This window comes from Phocoena sinus, chromosome 20 (genome assembly GCF_008692025.1).
Source record: "Phocoena sinus isolate mPhoSin1 chromosome 20, mPhoSin1.pri, whole genome shotgun sequence".
NCBI lineage: Eukaryota > Metazoa > Chordata > Mammalia > Artiodactyla > Phocoenidae > Phocoena > Phocoena sinus.
In genome coordinates this window covers 57214238-57234510 of record NC_045782.1, presented here as the reverse complement: position 1 = coordinate 57234510, position 20273 = coordinate 57214238, and the positions used below count along the sequence as shown (strand labels likewise).

Below are 20273 nucleotides of genomic sequence, written 5' to 3'. Positions count from 1 at the left end.
AGGGAGAGAGCAGCGCTGAGGTGCGGGCAGGGCAGGGGGGTTGGGGAGAGCCGGCCGTCACAGCGGAGGGGCTCCCGAGCTGGGCCCGGGAGTGGGGGGGACGAGGGCTCGGCTGGTGAGAAGGGGAAGAAGGGCTTTCCCAGTGTCGGGATCTGAGGCTTGAAGGGCACAGGGTTCCTGGAAAGACAAGGAGGTCGCTGAGGCCAGAGCCCCCCTGAGTGAGGGGGGCTGCTCTGTTCTGTGTCCCTGCAGGGCAGGTGTGGGAGGCCAGTGGGAGGTCAAGCCGGAGGGGTGAGTGGGAGCAGGGTCCTCAGTGGCCGGGCTGGGAAGGCTGGACGTCACCCTGTGCACGGGGGAAACCAGCGGAGGGTTTCAGGGCGAGGGGATCCGTGTCAGTTTGCGAAAGAAACCCAACATGCCGACGAATGGTATTGTGGAGGCCGGCAGGTGGGGTGGAAGACAGGAGTCCGGGGTGGAAGAGAGGAGGCAGCGGTGGAGGAGAATGGGCTGGAGACCAACACACCAGTCAGAAGGCCCGGGTAAAGACAGGAATGTCTACCACATAACAGTCATGATGAAACACGATGTCTGAGGCTCAAAAACAAACAGAATGTCTCCAGACAATTGCTCTCAGAGCCTCAGCGCCCGAGCTGCCCTGTCTGGGAGAAGGAGGCAGTCCTGGGAAATCCTGGAAGATGACTGATGGCTCTCAGAGATCCCGTCTGGGCAGTTTTCTCTGATTCTAGGAGGTGGTGTCTGCGGTACAGGCTCTCAGGGTTCCTTCCCAGTGAGACAACACTCCACCTCTCTTTTTATATCCTCACACCTCTACCACCTGGATACGCACAAGCTTACTGAAGTAGGTGGACCAAGGGTGACCAACTGTCCCAGCGTGCCCAGGACTGTCCAGGTTTTAGCATGGAAAGTCTTAGACAAATCAGGACAGTCTTGACTACGCCAATTTGCTGAGCTCCAAGGGCTCAGGGCAGGGCTCTTACTGTCACAAAGCATTCAGCTAATTCTACTCAAGACAAGCCTAAGACGGTGGACACCACACTGTGAAAAGTGGCTGCAAGTGGGAGGAAGGGCGGGCAAGTGACCCAGGACCTAATCCTCTGCTGACCCCTTCTGATACCGGTCATCTCAAAAGCCTAGAACAAAATGAGCCATTTCATCCCCAAATACACCACCACACAAGGTGCGTTCCACCCCGCACAAGTCCCCAGTATGGACACCCCCGAGCCCAGCCACTTGCTCTGAGAAAGCCTTTGCATGGGGAGGGTCCTGACTTCCGCTGTGCACAGAGAGACCTGAGATCCACAGATACACACACTTGAATAAGGAATCTAGGAGCGCTGCAGGTGGGGTGTCCCTTTAGCCTGCAAATCACACCGCTTTCACGGTCTATGTGTACACACTCACCACACACACACGCTTTAAAATACTGCAGTGTTGAATCAGAAAAACAGCAAACATGGTAATTTAACATCTGGGAGCCTCTAATAGTATCAGGAGACTGTCTCAAATCTAACCCGGCCTCGCTGAACTGCCTTCCTGCGCCTGCTCTCCCAAGTAACAGGTTGTTTTCAGCCTCCAGCCGGCAGTCGCCCTCGCCTGCGGATTCTCCACTATAAACAGGTAACAAGGAAACCTAATCGTTAGAGTCTTTAAAAGACGGACAGACGGAAACACAAGGCAAATAAGTCACTTAATGACATCAAGCGGCGCTAACCGACCACAAGGGCTGCCCCCCGCCCCTGCCCACATCGCCGCCGGCACTTCCCGGAGTTGGTCCCCGCGCCCCTCCCGGGCCCAGGTGATGGGGCCGCGCTCACCTTCCGCAGAAATGCCATCCTCGGCCTGTACTGCTGACCTTGGTGTCGGATTGTCATCCTGGACCCTGGCGGACGCAGAACCTGGACACAACCGGAGGGAAGAGGAAGTCCTCGGAGAGCGAGCCGACGTCCCCGTGCCCGGGCTGGGTTGTGCTGCTCGCGGCGCCCCCGACCCGCGCGCCCGCGCCCTCGGGAAGCTGCCCGAATCCGCGCCGGCCAATCAGCGCGCCGCGCCGCGGGCCGGGCGTGCTCCGCGCCGGCGCCCACCTGCCGCCAGGGGGCGGTGTCAGGCTCCGCCGGGGCCCGCGGAGCCGCAGGTGAGCCCCGCGCGGCTGGGACCCGCGTGGGAGGGTCTGTGGCCGAGGGCGAGCCCTTAAGGAGGATGGGACTTCGGTTAGGAAGGGCGACAGGCACGGGAAAGGGAGGGAAGGGATAGTTTCGGCGTTTGGGATTAACATATATACACCACTATATTTAAAATAGATAAAACGACTATACTCCAGTAAAAATTATTTTTTAGAAAAAGGACATTTATGGCAAAAATAAAGTAAAATAGATAATCCTGAAAGACCTGCTGTACAGCACAGGGAACTTTGCTTAATATTCTGTAATAACCTAAATGGGAAGAGAATTTGAAAAAGAATAGGTAGTACATGTATCTGTATAACTGAATCACTTTGCTGTACACCTGAAACTAACACAACATTGTAACTCAACTACACTCCAATAAAAAAATTAAAATTTTAAAAAATGTTTAGAAGTGTTTAGGGGAAAAGCAAATTCTACGTGGAATTGGTAAGATGTTGGTTAACAAAAGAAAGGACGTGAAGAATAAAGAAGGAAAGTTGAAGTCCCTGCTGGGCCAGCTGCCTGGTCTATATTTTCAGTTTCTTTTCTGTTATACGTTATTACAAGAGATCGAATATAGTTCCCTGTGCTATACAGTAAATCCTTGTTGTTTAAGATGCTCTATATCTGGATGGGAGTGATGGTTATACACAGGTAATCATGTTTGTCAAAACTCATCCAACCGTACTCTTAAAATTGGAGCATGAGATCGTCTGTAAACTATACCTCAATAAAAAGACTGACCCAAAAAAGCAAGTATTGTCTTGCAAGACGGCAGAGGGACATCGTGCTAAAATGAAATTCTCCTGTGACTCGGTCAGGTAAGTGGACATCTAATCATCATCACCACCATCACCATCGTCACCACTATGGTCATCTGCAGCCTCCCCTTCATCAACACAGACGTGTGATTCAGGACCTATATGGGGGTCCAGCTGCCCTGGATACCATACAATGGGATCTCCATGAGCCTGGCCCCTGTAGGATAAACCTCATCCAAGCACAATGATATGGTCATTTACACAGCAGTGCCCTTTAAACCCCAGTTCCAAGGTCACCTCCCAGGAAAATGTCCCAACACCTCTGGTCAACTCAACAATTAAGTTCAGTCCACTGTGCTTAGTGCTCGGGAGATAAAACTTAAAACGTCCTGCTCTCAGCCCTTGTGCCCTCCTCCCAGACTGGGAGGAGGGGCAGAATCATCCACAGTTCATCTCTCCATGATGGATGCCTCAGACTGCCTGCAGGCAGAGACTTTCTTAGAGGGGTCAGGGTTAGAGCAACCGTGGGACACCACTGCCCTCACCCAGGCCCGAGGGATGGTGAGCCGGAGCCCTGGTGGGGGGCTGTCATGCAGGGGCTGTCATCCTGGAGGGACACAGCCATGGCTAGAAAGGGTGCTGGCGGAATAAATACCCTGACTCTCCTCTGAGTGCTTCCCGTTTGTCGGTCCTGACCGGAAGCCAGAGGGTGATAGAGGCCCGGGGATGCAGCCTGTCCGGATCAGCCTTCCAGGGCACACAGCCAGGCAGAGAAGGGCAAAGGGTTGGGGGTGGGAAGGACTTAGGGGAGGCAAATCGTGAAGAAGCAGCACCATGGGTTAAATGTCTTCGATAGCGTGGAAGCCCAGAGCACAGATCTTGGAGTTGATTCTGTGTCGCCAAGCACTCGGGACAGCTCGGTGACGGCACCACCCAGCCCGCACAGACGTCTCCTTGACTCAGACAGAAGTCAAGTTGAATTCACCTGACTCCCTGGGCCACTGCTCGTGCTCTGGGCCATGTTTGCATTTCATATAATTCTGTCTCGTTTGCATTTTGTCACAAGTGTGTATTACGCTGGCGATTCTAAAAAGTCATATATATACAAAAAAATCTTAGATGCATGAATGTTTCTTCCTAGCTCCGCTGAGAGAGGCAATAGCTCATGAAAACATATTCTGGGAGGGAACTCAGAGGGCCTTAATTTCCACGCAGTGAGCACACTGGGCCCGCAGACAGACCCTCTCTGCACGCCCACTGGTCAGCACCAATTCAGCAATAGAGGGAAGGAAGTGTAGGTGGAGCCCTACGTAGCCCACACCTACGCTTCTCCCTGCCTTTCACCTTCTCCGCAAGAAGCTACTTGAGACCCTCAGAAGCTGACCGCACCTGGTGTGGCTCTGAGTGCTTGACCTGGGAGAGAGGGAGAAAAAGAGGAACTTTGGGGAACTTTTCTGGAAGGTTTCCTGCTTCTTCATCAACTGGGGATTGTTCGGAAACTACTTTGGCCCAGCAGGGGCTACCAGGTACCACCACCAAGTACAGTCCGGAATAAAAATCCCATCCTTATCTTTTTTCTCCTAAATTAAATGAATTGGATGCACCCAGAGGTGATACTTTTCACAAGCATGGCTAGAGATAAACACAGGAAAACAGAACAAGATCACGCCTCCCTCTGGCCCCACCCTCTTCCCAACTCCGTGGGGTGCACTTCTGTCTACCTGTGGAGCAGGTCAGGCTGGAACTAGTAAATGGCATCTGTAACTTTTTTTGTTCAGGGCAGTACTGTTTTTCATTATAGAAAATTTGGAGCTATGGATCTTTTAAAAATGACAATTATGTAAATTGGTACAGCTGCCATGGAAAATAGTATAGAGGTTTCTCAGGAAACTAAAAACAGAACTACCATAGGACCCAGCAATTCTACTCCTGGGTATTTATCCAAAAAAGAAAAACAAAAAGATAAAACCCAAAAAAAACCCTAATTCTAAAAGATACATGCACCCTATGTTCATAGCAGCACTATTTACAATAACCAAGACAGATGAATGGACAAAGAAGATGTGGTTTATGTAGTCAATGGAATACTACCCAGCCATAAAAAAGAATGAAGTGCCATTTGTAGCAACATGGATGGACCTAAAGATTATCATACTAAGACAGAAAGAAAAAGACAAATACCATATGATATCACTTACATGTGGAATCGAGAATATGACACAAATGCACCTGTCTACAAAACAGAAACAAACTCACAGACAGAGAGAACAGACTTGTGGTTGCCAAGGGGGAGGGGGGAGGGAGAGGGATGGACTGGGAGTTTGGGGTCGGTAGATGCAAACTATTACATTTAGAATGGAGAACAAGGTCCTACTATATAACACAGGGAACTACATCCAATCTCCTGGGATAGACCATAATGGGAAAGAACATTTAAAAAACGAATGCAGATATGTGTGTAACTGAGTCACTTTACTGTACCGCAGAGATTGCTGCAACTTTGTAAATCAACTCTGCTTCAATTAAAGAAAAACTAAAAACAGAACTACCATATGACCCAACAATTCCACTCCTGGGTATTTATCCAAAAGAAAAACAACCACTAATTCGAAAAGATACAAGCACCGCTACGTTCAGAGCAGCTCTATTTACAATAGCCAAGATATGGAAGCAACCTAAATGTCCATCGACAGAGGAATGGATAGAGAAGATGTGGTACATATGTACAATGGAATATTACTCAGCCATTAAAAACGAATGAAATTTTGCCATTGGCAGCGACATGGATGGGCATGGAGGGCATTATGCTTAGTGAAATAAGTCAGACAAAGACAGAAAAATACCGTGTGATATCACTTATATGTGGAATCTGAAAACTACAACAAACTAGTAAATGTAACAAAAAAGAAGCAGACGCACAGATACAGAGAACAAACTAGTGACTACTAGTGGGGAGGGGTATGAGGGGAGGGGCAATATGGGTAGGGGATTAAGAGGTACAAACTATTAGGTATCAAACAAACTATAAGGATACATTGTACAATATGGGGAATACTTTATAATAGCCAAAATGTTATAATAACTACCAATGAATGGTGTATAACCTTTAAAAATTGTGAATCACTACATTGTACACCTGTAACTTACATAATATCGTACAGCAACTATACTTCAATTTTTAAAAAAAAAATTTTAATTCAAAAAAGGAAAAATGGCATTATGGGAAAAGGCGTTTTCACAACTTGCAATAGGCTTTCGTTTTAAGACAGCTGAGGGCTTCAGGGGAAGTGTGAAGGCCTCCAGGCTGTGCTCTGGTCCCTGCTCAGCCTCTCACCGGATGTGAGACTTTGTATAACAGCTTTGTTGAGGGATAACTGACATACACTAAACTGCATGTATCTGAAGTGCACAATTTGATGAGTTTCGATACATGTATACCCCCGTGAAACTACACCCACGGTCAAGACGGGGAGCACATCTGTTACCCCCTGAAGTTTCCTTATGTCCTTTGTGATCCCCGCCCCCCGCTGTCCCCAGGCAACCCCCGACCTGCTTTCTGTCGCCCTGAATTAGTGGGAGGGGTGAATCTGATCAAGTTACCTAATCTCTCCAAGTCTCTACTTTCTCAGTAGTAATAAGAAAGAGCCCGACTTGATGAATTCAAAATTTCCCTCCAATTTGAAAGTCACATGACTTTAATAAGTGAACATAAATAAATACACAGCTCAATCAGCCTCAAGGCTGGCAAGGTGGGATTTTTGTTTGTTTGTTTGTTTTTTGCAGTACGCGGGCCTCTCACTGTTGTGGCCTCTCCCGTTGCGAAGCACAGGCTCCAGACGCGCAGGCTCAGCGGCCATTGCTCATGGGCCCAGCGGGATCCTCCCGGACCGGGGCACGAACCCGTGTCCCCCCGCATCGTCAAGCAGACTCACAACCACTGCGCCACCAGAGAAGCCCTAGCAGGCTGGGAGTTAGCGCTCCCTACAAAGCGAGGCCTCTCTGGACTTAGACCAGCCACCCCAAAACGGGATCCCACGTGGCAGACATTCAAAAGAGCCGAAGAGCTGGGTGCCACCATGGACGTGCCCCCAACCATTCCTGCCACACGTGATCGGGGGGGGTTGGGGGAGAGGGGCAAGAGGGACCCACCTTAGGAGAAGAGACCCCAGGAAAATGTATCACTTCGTGCACCCCATCTGTATCAATCGCACTGAAATCCTTCTCTTCTGTCAAACATGCCCATCCTGCGAAGGATTTTTAAACCCAAAGCGTGCCAGCGAGGGCCCTCTACTGATGCTCAGGTGCTCCCCCTGCCGGTGGGGTGGCTCAGCCTCCAAAACCCTGGGTTCCCAGCCCCTCGTCCTGCCCCCAGCAGCCACCTCTGTCCACGGAGAGCAAGTGCCTTTCTTAGGGCTTTCCAAAGCAAGGGATTTTCCAAAGCTCCTGCACTTTCTGCTCTTTCCCTTGGTTTCCCCAGAACAGCAATGTCTGGAAGGGTACAGGAAGATGAATGCTACAGGAGATGCCAAGGAAATAAAAATATTAGCCCATGCAAGAATTTTCTTCTAAGACTATACTTTCAGGGATCATTTCTATATTTCGTTACTACAGAAGTTTCTCTGAAAGAGATATGGGAACATATGCATATGTATAACTGATTTCACTTTGTTATAGAGCAGAAACTAACACGCCACTGTAAAGCAATTATACTCCAATAAAGATGTTAAAAAAAAAAAAGAATTTTCTTCTGATATCCATTGCTTCCACATCACCCAGATGCTGCATTTGAAGATCAACTTCACCCATGCTCTTGGCTCCCATGTGTGGGTCTAATACTGCTCTCTCTTCTCTCTCTCTTCTCTTTCTAGGTAGGTAGGTAGATAGATAGATAGATAGATAGATAGATAGATAGATAGATAGATAGATAGATAATGTCTGGTTACATCACCTGAACCTTAGAAAAGCCAGTCCTGCTCTTTCCCTTTCCCTCTTTATGTTTGGTACACAGCCCTCCTGGGGTCAAACTCAAGTCACCTTACAGACAACCAAATTTGGTGTTTTGTAAAAAGTGCAAACCTTTAGGGGAGGAAGGAGTGACTGCTAATGAGTATGGAGTTGCTTCTTGGGGATAATAAAATGTTCTGGAATTAGACAGTGGTGATGGTTGCACGACCTTGTGAATAGACTAAAAGGACTGAAGTGTGCACTTGAAAACGGTGAACTGTAACGGTATGGGAATTATACCTCAGTTTTCTAAAGCGCAAGCTCAGAGAAATAATTTTCCCCAGGTTTTGCTATTATGAGGCCCCCTCTCTTTCTCAAAAATCTTCAGCGGCTCCCTATCGCCTCCCTAATAAAATTAATTCTCTCCCAGTCTGGCCCGATGTGAACTGTCACCTGCAGTGTCACTGCCCCTCAACATGGAGTTTCTTTCTCTCGCCAGCCTTGAAGTCTGCTTTTTCACCAGCCTGCGGTGGATTTTCTCCCCCCAGGTCTTTCCCACCAGGTGTTCTGCTGACACCTCCCTCCTCCCCATTCCTTCACCACTGAGTTGGTGCCATCCCCGTGGCATTTTTTCACGCACAAATTTGGGTGGGACATCATTGGTGAACATCTTACATCCCCTGCTAATCGATGAGTTTCACCAAGAATAAGGTCAGCCAGCAGCTTGTGAGCAGCGGTCTCTGGGTTTGGGTTTGGGTTCTGGCGGGGGTAGATCTGACTGTGGCACTGCCAATTTCTGAGGTGTAAATACTCCTTATTTACATGTGACATCAGTGACCACAGAATCACTGGACGGGAGGTGCAGATCCTTCTGTATCTGTTGGATGCATTTGGCGGCACCAAAAACTGCTAAGGATTAGCAAAACCTGAACTGGAGCATCGTTACATAAAGACTGAGCAGAAAACTTTATAGCAACTAGGGGCTTCCCTGGTGGCGCAGTGGTGGAGAGTCCGCCTGCCGATGCAGGGGACACGGGTTCGTGCCCCAGTCCGGGAAGACCCCACATGCCGCGGCGTGGCTGGGCCCATGAGCCATGGCCACTGAGCCTGCGCGTCCAGAACCTGTGCTCTGCAGCGGGAGAGGCCACAACAGTGAGAGGCCCGCGTACCGCAAAAACAAACAAACAAAAAAAACCACCACCAACAACAAAAAAACTTTATAGCAACTAAAACTGTTCCAGAAACTTCAGAGGTAATCTCATGGACCAGGGAACGGGGAGTCATTGGAATATTTGCCACTTAAGAGGCCATAATCTAGGATGTTGTAGACAAGACCTACACTACACTCAGTGGTTGCATCTCTTCCGACTCTGAGAATTATTGAGTCTCAGATGGGTGTGGTGCCAAGGGAGTCTTGTATGGCTGGTATCACTCAACCAATATCACCTTCAGAGGCCGGGCAATCACCCCTTAGAAAGGGCTTTCTGGCTGCCCCGATCCACCTCTTCCATGCACCTAAGGAAGCCTGCCCTTTTAAGCACACTCTTCACTCTGCATCGTATGTGTGAAGTTTTACGCATGAATGTTGGGCTTGCAGGGTGGTATCTGATATCTTGCGGGTAGATTTGATTTCCTCGAAGGCGGTGGTTATTTCGCCTGCCAGTCGCCAAGGGAAGAAATAGGTTCTAAGGCAGAAAAAAAGAAGCAGGAATTCAGAAAGTCAGTCTTGGGTACCAGTCTATTGCTGGAACTCACCTGCCCACCATAAGAGAGCAAGTCCAGGGCCAGGAAGAAATGGAGTCTGCATCTCCAGGGATCACACCTCTTTTGTTAAGAAAACTGTTCTAGTTTCATGTGGTTTTTGCCATTTCCCTTTTGTTTCTCCTCTAGGATTCATGACATTTTCACTCATTGTTCCAGCATTCTCTGCTCTGTGTCAGGGAGTATTCAGTTTTGTTCAACAAACCTTGACTGAGCACCGTTTCTGGGCTGGGAACCATGTCAAGCACCCATGGTATAAAGGTGAATAAGACACGGTCCTGCCTTGAAGATGTCTCCAGTAGAAAAGAAAGACATAAAATATAATTCTGGGATAGTGCAGTGGATGGTGTGGGAGTATGTGGAAGGCAAAAAAAGAAAAGGAAAAGAACAGAAAAGGTGGTAAGAGCCTGCTCAGATGAAATCATAATAGTTTCGCGTAACAGGCCTTAGTGTACCTGCCCATTCACTGAGGGCTCGCAACAACCTAGGAATAGCTGTCTATTATTAAGACCCCCAGGCAACAAATGAGTAAAGAGAGGGGAAAGGCGGGGAGGGAGATAAATTAAGAGATTGGGATTAACACGCACATACTGTATATAAAGTAGATAAGCAACAAGGACCTACTATACAGCACAGGGAACACTACTCAATACTCTGTAATAACCTATATGGGAAAAGAATCTGAAAAAGAATAGAGGTACATATATGACTCACTTGTAAAGTCAACTCTACTCCAATATAAAATTTTTAAAAAATTTTTTAAATGAGTAAAGAGAAAAAATAACAAGCTGAAGTTTCTGCCCCATTAAGAGCAGAGCAGGACTGGGACCCAGGCAGCCTGGCCTCTGACTTCACACCTCACCTCCATGCAATGCCAGGGTCCTCGGATCAGCCAGGAACTGCGTCCTGTGCCCGCCTCAGTCGTGCACTGAGAGCTAGCTGGTTTCCCACAGAAAAGTCATGGTGTTAAAACCAGAAACAGAGAAAACTGGGTGCTGGGCAAGCAAAATCAACAGCTGTCCATGGTAGTCACTTCAGAAATGCAGCTTTTCCTCTCTCTCGGATTGTTGGCCTGGGATGAGTTTTCCACAGATGGTTATCTCATGTGTCAGAGTCTGAACTTACTTCTTCAATGGCTTCTGACACAGAGGGCCAAGCAGTTTTTCAGCAGGATTGCATATTTACATTCCGTTTGCCCAGAATGAACTAATTTCATCACGCCCTTGTTTGTGTTGGGTGCTATTACATATCTTATACCTAGACAGTTCTAATTTTTCCTAGATTCTGTATTTGTACGTGCATAGCTTTCCCTTTTTAGACCAGAACATCCAAATAAGAGGGTACTATCTCAAAGTTGTTAAGGTGACCCTCTGAATCCACAGGTGAGCCAGAGGGGGCCCCAGTGGGAGGGAAGGACAGGTGTGCCCGTTCATCCCTGCTGTTTTAGGGGTGAAGAGGGCTGCGTTTGGGAGAAGAAAACAAGAGCCGCAGGTCCAGCACCCAGGCTGGGGTTCACGTTCAAAAGGCACTTCAGTGTAAAACCTTTTTTTAAAAAAATTATTTAGCGTCATTTCAGCCGTGTGATTGCATAAAAGCTAGACTTCACGTCATTAAAAAACGGATGTGCACCTGCACTGGTAAAAAAAACCGGCTAGAAAACTGATGGGGAGTTTGGGGGTACCCTACTGTGCTCCTGCATCTCCATTTTTAAACATCGTGATAAGGGGAATTTCCGCCGCTCTGCTAGCGGTGCTGCCAGGTGCGCACAGACACGAAAGGGCAGTCAAGGGTTCCGCGGTCCCCAGCGCCCCCTCCCTTCCCGCAGAGGGGCCGGGCCCGGCCCAGACCATAGAGGCGCGGATACCTCCAAAGTCCTAGGGAGGAAGCGCAGGCTCCCGGAGGCGGACTTCCGCCGGCGGCCATTCCCGAACCCGCCCCTCCGGGCCCGGCTGCCAGCTGGGTGTGGGTTTCCTACGGGGAGCTGGTGGGGGGCGCGGACCCCGGAAGTTTGGGGCCCCTTCCCCGAAGTGGGGCATCGGGGTCGGCCCCTCGAACCCCCAGCGCTGTGGACTTGTTTCCTCGTTATAATTCCTTGAGCCGTGGTGAAACCCGCCCTAAAAATACGTGATTTAGGCTTGTCTTGGTGTATCTGAGAGAACGACCGGCTGCCTGTGTGAAAAACAGCCAAGTAGCTAAAACAAAGAAGTGTGTCTTCGTGTTTCGTCGTGTACAGATGCGGGGGGACGACTTGGGGCGCCTGACTTGGCCCTGCGCCCTGGAAGGAGCGGGGCGCCGGGGGACAAGGCGGCCCGGAAGGTCGGCACGGCCTCCCCCGGGCGGGGGACGGGGTGGGTGAGGCTCAGAACCGAGCTCTCGCCCGGAAGTGGGCCTGGCGATTCGATCCCTGCGGAGCATGGGCCGCGGTTCTTCCTCTTCAGGACCGCGCTCGCTACAGGTGCTGACTGCCTAGACTTTTTGACTTCAGTGCCCTCGATTTTAAAGTGAGGATGGTATCGGCCATCCTGTTCTACTGTGGGATCCTGCCCTGCAGGGGGGGATCCTGTCCTACTATGTATCATCTTATGCTACTGTGTGTGATCCTGTCCTACTGGGTGGGATCCCATCCTACTGTGTGATCCTGTCCTACCATATGTGATCCTGTCCTACTGTGTGTGACTACTGTGGCATATGTTCTTCAGTGAACCGGATTTACCTTCTCTGACACTATAAGATTGTGTTGCGGGAATGTTTCATAGAAAGAAACTTTCACCGCAGTGTGTTCCTGAGGGGAAAATAAAAGATGGACAAGTTTGGGATTTGAACTGCGGTCTCTTGCCACAGTTACTGATAGAATATTACATTGTTCTGAAGCGTTGCAGTAATGGAACTCACCTAGCTCTGTTTAGGCGGGCGTTTCTCAAGCATTTGACCACAGAAACTTGAGTAACACCCTATTAATATCTCCCCAGCGCGGTTTTCACCAGAACACATTTTTGGGAGACGCTGACATAAATCATTCACGTGAGCACAGACCTGTGCAAGAGTCACTCTCACTTCTCAAAAGACATTTCAGAACTTTTTGGAAATCACCTGACTGGATTTCAGTAAGGATAGTTTCAGTTTTACAGACATTGGAGAAATTGGTCCATAAATAATGAAGTACTACAAGCTGTTAACATTTGGAAAAGGAAGTGAACCTTCCTCACCCTTCCTCCTCCATACATCACGGACAGTAAATAACATCTTAACATCACTGCGCCAGTATTATCAGCGTGTTGTCAGCATATTATTCATAAAGCAATAGGAATAATTACTTTGAAAAACACAGATCGTTCCAAGTGGAAATTCTACAATTCAGGGCTTCTGAATGACAAACCTTGGACATTTGTTGAAGGACCTACTTGAGTAAAACATGATTAACATTTCCTGCTGTAAATAGAATGTAGCTAAGAAACGCTTAAGTATGTTGTATGTATATATGAAGTGACGTTCACGTGAAACTTGCCCTAACATTATAGAATAAAATTGAGTACAGGGACTGTCTTCAGCTTTGTTCACGATGACTGAGCTGCTGAAGTAACAACAGAAGCTCTTAAGGCAATTTCATGGGTTTGGTGCAAACCTCTATCAAGGGGAGCTTTGAAGTGACTTACTAGTATGTTACTAAACCTGCAGTTTCAAGCAGGACCCGCCTAAGCATAACAGTAACAAGACATTACAGTGTCCTTGTTCCAGTGTCTGGTCCTCCGTCCTGTTGGGCCAGAAACCTACACCGTCCGCACAGAGATAACCAGGCTCCAGAGGACACACTAATGCTAACCAAACTCAAAAGGGACCAATGTATAAGCCCGGCGTGTAAGGTAATTCCTTTCTAGTGAAAAATGTAACTATCAGGCAGCTGGCAAACTTTATTCACCAACAGTGTGTTCCTTCTTGAAAGAAGATCTACATGGGAGTCCAGATTCATATACTATGGGTATATCACATAGGAGACACATGGCATGGAATCAGAACAAGAATGATACCCAAGTTGAATGGCATTGGGTGTCTTCACCCTACAGATGTACCTGTCAGGTTAGCTAGATCTTCATTTTCCTGGGTAAAAGCACTCTCATCCATGGTGCTAGAGACAAGATAAACCATTTTATCTCTTTGAACATCTCTTTCAGAGATGCTCGCCCCATATTCTTTCTCGAGCTGGAGTACAAACGCAACTGACTTGGTTCAATCTTTTCTGTTTACAGCCGCCATCCAGCTGGACCTCCGTGAAGTTGCACCTGGGGCAGAAAGATAGGCTACTGCGTGGTCACACAGAGACTTTCCTCCCTGGGGGCAGAGGAAGCCAGAAGGTTGCTTGGGAGACCCTGTCTCTGTCTGCCTGAAGCACAGGTGAACTGGATTGTGGAGGGCACCTTGACAAGAAGCAAGATCACAGCTGGGGCCGTCAGGGAGGTCTGATGGAGAGGGCCACATAGTGCAAAGTCACACAGGTTTCTTCCGGAAGCCATCTGCTTGAACAGTGAGTAACGTGTGCCTGCGATGCGAAATTCTGCTTCTTTAAACAGAATTTAATGATTTAAAGTATATGCACCACATTCTGTCCGTGAAAATCATGGTTGTGAAAACATGTTCGAAAGATCTGTATATGTTGTCTTTTCTAAGTGAATATTACATTTCGATTAAAATATACGTACATATAACATGCTAATCAAAATGCGTTTTACTGAGATCTCCCTCACCTTCAATCTGTTGATATATTCTCAATTGATGTTTTTCAGGCCCTTGACCTTCACCCCATAAGAGGCATTACAGTGTTCCCCAATTTTATGATTGAGAACGGTCTGAATAGGGAAGGGGCATAAGAGAAAGGCCAAATATAATTTTTCTGCTAATTAATTTCATAGAACAACCAGCAAAGATTTTAAAAATAATTTCCTGGTCACAACAGGCAAGAGAGAATTCATTGTCAATAGGTCTGCAGAATGAAAATGAATCATCCTTGGGACTTCCCTGCTGGCGCAGTGGTTAAGAATCCACCTACCGACGCAGAGGACACAGGTTCGATCCCTGGTCCGGGAAGATCCCACATGCTGTGGAGCAACTAAGCCCATGCGCCACAACTATTGAGCCTGCGTGCTGCAACTACTGAGCCTGCGCGCCTAGAGCCCCTGCTCCGCAACAAGATAAGCCACCACAATAAGAAGCCTGTGCACCGCAACGAAGAGTAGCCCCCGTTCACCGCAACTAGAGAAAGCCCGTGCGTAGCAAACGAAGACCCAACACAGCCAAAAATAAATAAAATCATTAAAAAAAAAAAAAAAAGAATCATCCTAGTCAGAAACATGGAAATGCAGGAAGGAATGAAAAATACCAGAAAGGATAAAAATATGGGGAATTAGTAATAAATATTAAATGTCAACCCAATAATTATCATGTCTTGTGGAGTTAAATTTATGTGTAGAACTAAAAATGTATGAAACAACACAAAAAGAGGAAAGGGAGAAACTTTTAGGAAAGCTAAAGTTGTCTAAGGTTCTAGCAGTACTGGGAAACTGGTAAAAGTAATAAATTGTATTAGACAGAAATAAGACAAGATTACATATTGTCTAATCTCTAGGATAACAACTAAAAGAAAATAATGTATAATAACAGAACATATAACCTACAAGTTTGGGGTGGGGAACAGAGTAAGAGATAATATTGTATTAATCCACAAGAAGGCAAGAAAAAAGAAAAATGGAACATAAAACAGATTAGCCAAATAGAAAAAAAAAATAGAAAGTAGGAATAAATCCAACTATATCAGCAGTTATTTATATGTAAATGGACTAAATAATACAAGAAAAAGACTAAGATTGTCAGATGGGATAAAGAAAAAGAAAACATGTAACTTCTAAGAGAGACACTTTAAATATACAGAGACAGAATGATTAAAGTAGAAGGACGGGAAAAGATAGATTACACAAACCCTAGCAAAAACATATCAAGTGTATCTATACCAGTATCAAATAAGACTTTAAGGCAAGAAGCATTACTAGAACTAAAGAAATATCATAACGGGTCAATCCAACAAGAAGATAACAAGTCACAAATCTGTACATATTCAATGACATAACTTCAAAATACATACAGCAAAAATTAAAGAAGAAACAAATCCACAATCATAGCGAAAAACTAACACACTTTCCTCAATAGCTTATACAACCAGCAGATAAAAGACCAATCAGGATATAGAAGATAAAACACACAATTAACAAACTTGACCTGGTGGCTATATGTAGAATTCTGTACTCAACAATGACAGAATTTACATTTTTAAGTGTAAGTGAAACATATACCAGAATTGACCATATAGTGGATTATAAAGAAAGCCTCAACCAATTTCAAAACATTGAAATCATTCAGAGAATGTTATTTGACCACAGTGGAATTAAGCTTAGAAATCAGTAATAAAAAGATAATATGCATTGTCTGGAAATTTTAAAATATATTCCTAAATAATTCATAAACTAAAGAAAACCCCCAGATATTAGAAAATATTTTTAATTGAATGATAATAAAGATATAACTTATATAAAAACTCACAAGATTCAGCTAATGCAGGGCACAGAGAGAAACTTATAACCTTAAAAATGTACACATTAGAGGGACTTCCCTGGTGGCGCAGTGGATAAGACTCCACACTCCCAATGTAGGGGGCCCAGGTTCCATCCCTGGTCAGGAAACTAGATCTCACATGCATGCTGCAACTAAGAGTTCACATGCCACGACTAAGGAGCCCAAGAACTGCAACTAAGACCTGGTGCCACCAAATAAATATTAAAAAAAAAAAAATTCATTGGAAGAAAGACATCAAAAAAAAATGTACACGTTAGAAAAATGGTAGGCTGGAAATCAGTGATTTATTCTTCTATTTCAAGAATGTATTAAAAGAACAGCAAATTAAATATAAGGAAAATAGAAGGAAGTAAATGAGAAAGATGATAAACAGTGAAGTAGAACACAAATATACAACGGAGAAAATCAACAAAATCAAAAGTTGGCTCTTTGAAAATATCGTTAAATGGTAAACTAACAATACCGTCCTACAAAAACAAAACAAATTCCCAATATTAGAAATGAAAAAGAATGTTACTACAGAGCCTACAGACATCAAAAGGATTAATAAACATATTATTTTTTAAACTTCACACTAAAATTTTGAAATTTCAGACGAAAAGGAAAATTTTCTTGAAAAATGCAGCTTTCCAAAGCCCACTGAAGAAAATGAACATTTTAATATCTAATATCTAATAAATAAATTGAAGTTATTCAAGAACTTCCCACAAAGAAAACTCCAAGCATACATGGCTTCACCAGTTAGTTCTCGCAAATATTTAAATAACACGAATCTTGCACAAACTCTTCCCGGGAACAGAAAAACAGAGTATATTTCCCAACTCTTTATGTGGCCAACATAACCTTGATAGAAAATTGGACTAGAATCTTACAAGAAGGAAAAATCACTGGCCAGGTCACTCACGTTGTGATATAATAAAAAATAAATATTTGGCCTTTGTCCAGGTTCCTGGCACACAGCTCTGAACCCCTTGGAATCTCAGGGTAACACGAGTCTCTTGTATGCTGATGGGGTGGCTGGTGCCTGGAGGCCCTTCGGGCTGGTCACCAGAAAGAAAGAGGCCTGATGAGGATTGAAACTTCCAGCCCAGCCCCCTAAACTGTAGGGAGGGAAGAGGGATGGAGATTGAGCTAATCACCGACGGCCAAAGATTCAATCGATCGTGTCTTCATCATGAGACCTCCATAAAAACTCCTACACGACAGGGTTCAGAGTGCTTCTGGGTTGGTGAGCACATCAAGGTACCAGCAGGGTGACTTGCCCGGTGACAGCATGGAGGCTCCAAGCATTACCTCACCCCCATATCTTGCTCTATGCCTCTCTTCCATTTGCCTATTACAGAACCCTATCATTTACAATAAACCAGTAGCAGTAAGTAAAGCACTTCCCTGAGTTCCGTGAGTTGTTTGACGAAACATCTAAACTTGGTGGGTGGGGTGGAGGGCAGGTATGTGGAAGCCCCCAGTTTACGGCCAGTTGGTCAGAAGTACTGGCGACCTGAGCCTGGGACTGGTGTCTGAAGTGGGGGTGGTCTTGTGGGACTGAGCCCCCTACACCTAACTCCAGGTAATTAGTATTTCAGACAAAAAAAAAGTGGCCGGCCATTTCAGCAAGCAAAGAATGGTGCCCGCGGCCAAGTCGTCAGCCACTGCGGCACTGCCGCCACCCTGGTGGTTTGCCCTGAGGGGAACACCGGATGCAGAAAAACAGGCTACTGGCCCCAGAGGGTTAAGATGCAGATCTAAGGAATTTCAATGAGCCCAGACCCTTGCATCTTCCCATACATAGAAAAGGACTAAAATCATTTACTTGACGCATCTGTTTTTTTGTGATTAGCAGTAATCTTTTGACATTTGACTACACAATTTTTTTTTCAGCAAAAACTCCTCTATATCCTGACTCCTTCCTTGCCTCTTTGGAATGTTCTCCAGAGCTATGTGAGAGGCTGTCTCCCAGGCCATAGTCCTCAGTAAGGTCCCAGAATAAAACATAACTCACAACTTTTAGGTTGTGCGTTTTTTCCTTTCAGTCGACAGTGTCAAAATTGAGCTGAATTGTTAGACACCCAGTTGGTGTCAGAGAATTAGAGAACTGGTTGGTGTCAGGAGGGGGAAAAAAACCTCACTTGTGAATATTAGATACAAAATCCTAAATAAATTACTAGCAAATAAAATCAAGCATCCAGCTAGGGTTTATTTCAGGAATGCAAGTGATGCGATATACTAAAGTGAGTCAAGGTAAGTCATCACATTAGTAGAAAAAACAATCATCAACCATGTTGGTGCACACCTAAAAACGGTGACCTCAGGGAAAGTGGTTTCCAGAAGTAAGATCAGATGCATCTTTCCTTCCTCACTCTGAGTCCTACCCCTCCAGTCTGAGTTAATTTGTAGGAGAAAACTGCAGTCTGTTCCAGGCCTGGCCTGGCCTGAGCTACAGGCTGTATCACCTGTTAAGTCACAAGGACCCCTGATTACAGGACCCTCTGGCTTTGCATTTTGAGCCCCATCTCTGGTTCTGCATGTCTTTTACTGATGCTTCAGTCTGCAAGACAAAACAGAAGGAGGCTAGCAAGCTGGTACTATTGAACAATTAATTATTGTACCAGGTGCTCTGGCAGGTCCTAGAAAAACAAATATCAATCAAGGTCCTGGAAGATTAAGTAACTCATCAAAAGTCCCACTGCTGATACATGGCAGGGCTGAGATATGAACGCAGTCAGTCTGGCTCCCGAATTCACAGTCTTATTCATTCTGTGTCACTAACGCTATGTGTGGATCACTAAGCTCTAAGTGTCAAATTGACATGAGTTACACACGCTGTGAAAGTGTAAAGGAAAGAGATTGATGTGACTGGGGGTAGGTTGGTTTAGAAGAGCTTTAAAGAAAGAAGCAGCATTTAAACTGGAACTTAGAAGACGACAATTTTAACCAGCAGTGAATGAAGGTGTGTTAGTCAGGACAGACTGAGTTATGCTGCAGTAACAAAGGCTTAACACAACAAAGATTTGTTTCTCTTATGCAAATGCTAATTCATTGTCCTGGCAATGTCCAGGGCACTCCCTCAACACCATGACTCAGGGATGCAGGCTGCTACCATCCATGGTCCACATGCCTTCACGAGCACGGTGCAGGGAAGACACCAAAAGTGGAGAATTTGCACCTGCCTTTCAATGCTTTTAGCCTGGAAACCACACGTATCACTACTGCTTGTAGCCTGTTGGCTCTAAGACAGCACATGGGATATTGGGTGAGAATTTTTTGCCTCTGCCACTGAGAAAAGGGGCGTTCCAGACTGAGGAGCAAACATGTGCAAAGGCATGAGAGGATAAAAATGCATGGTATGCAACGTAAGAGCAAAGAGACCTAGGACCCAACAGGCCTGGACGATCATTTCATAGGTGTATTAGTTTGCTCGGGCTGCCGTAACAAAATACCACAGACCGTGGGGCTTAAACTTCGGAAATGTATGTTCTCACAGTTCTGGAGGCCGGAAAGTCTGAGGTCGGGGTACCAGCAATGTTGTTTTCCCTCCTGAGGCCTCTCTCCTTGGCTTGCAGACGGACATCCCTCTGCCCACGTGCCCCTGGTGTCTCTCCGTGTGTCTTAATCTCCTCTCATTAGGATACCAGACAAATTGGATTAGGGCCCAAATGAATGGCATCATTTGACCTTAATCACCTCTTTAAAGGCTTTACCTCTGTTACAGATTGAATGTTGGCATCTTCCCCAAATTCATATATCGAAGCCCTAACACCCGATGTGACTGTATTTGGAGGTGGCGCCTCTCGGAAGTTATTAACGAGAAATGAGGTCATAAGGGAGGGGCCTGGATCTGATAGAAGTAGAGCTCAGGAGGAGAGAGACCAGAGAGCTTGCTCTCTCCCTCTCTCTCTCTCTCTGGGAACTCACAGAGAGGTGGCAGATGCCTACAAGCCAAAAGAGCGGGGACCCCAACTGGAGACACGCCACCCGCCAACCCGGATGCTGGCAGTCCCCCCCACGT

General features: G+C 46.2%; 1 protein-coding gene and 1 pseudogene across 5 annotated transcripts in view; one reads left to right on the top strand and one right to left on the bottom strand.

Moving 5' to 3' along the window:
- The window catches only part of RGS9 (regulator of G protein signaling 9), an 87773-nt gene that overhangs the window by 62596 nt on the left and 4904 nt on the right, over positions 1–20273 (bottom strand). For 3 of the 5 annotated variants that reach the window (XM_032617219.1, XM_032617220.1, XM_032617221.1), the window contains exon 3: positions 1836–1916. The exons of the other annotated variants lie outside the window; for them this stretch is intronic. In XM_032617219.1, coding sequence (XP_032473110.1) covers positions 1836–1892 — 57 coding nt within the window. In that variant the 5' untranslated portion in view covers positions 1893–1916. The remainder of the gene's footprint in view (positions 1–1835; positions 1917–20273) is intronic. 5 annotated transcript variants of the gene reach the window in all.
- On the top strand, positions 7512–7593 carry LOC116746534 (annotated as a pseudogene).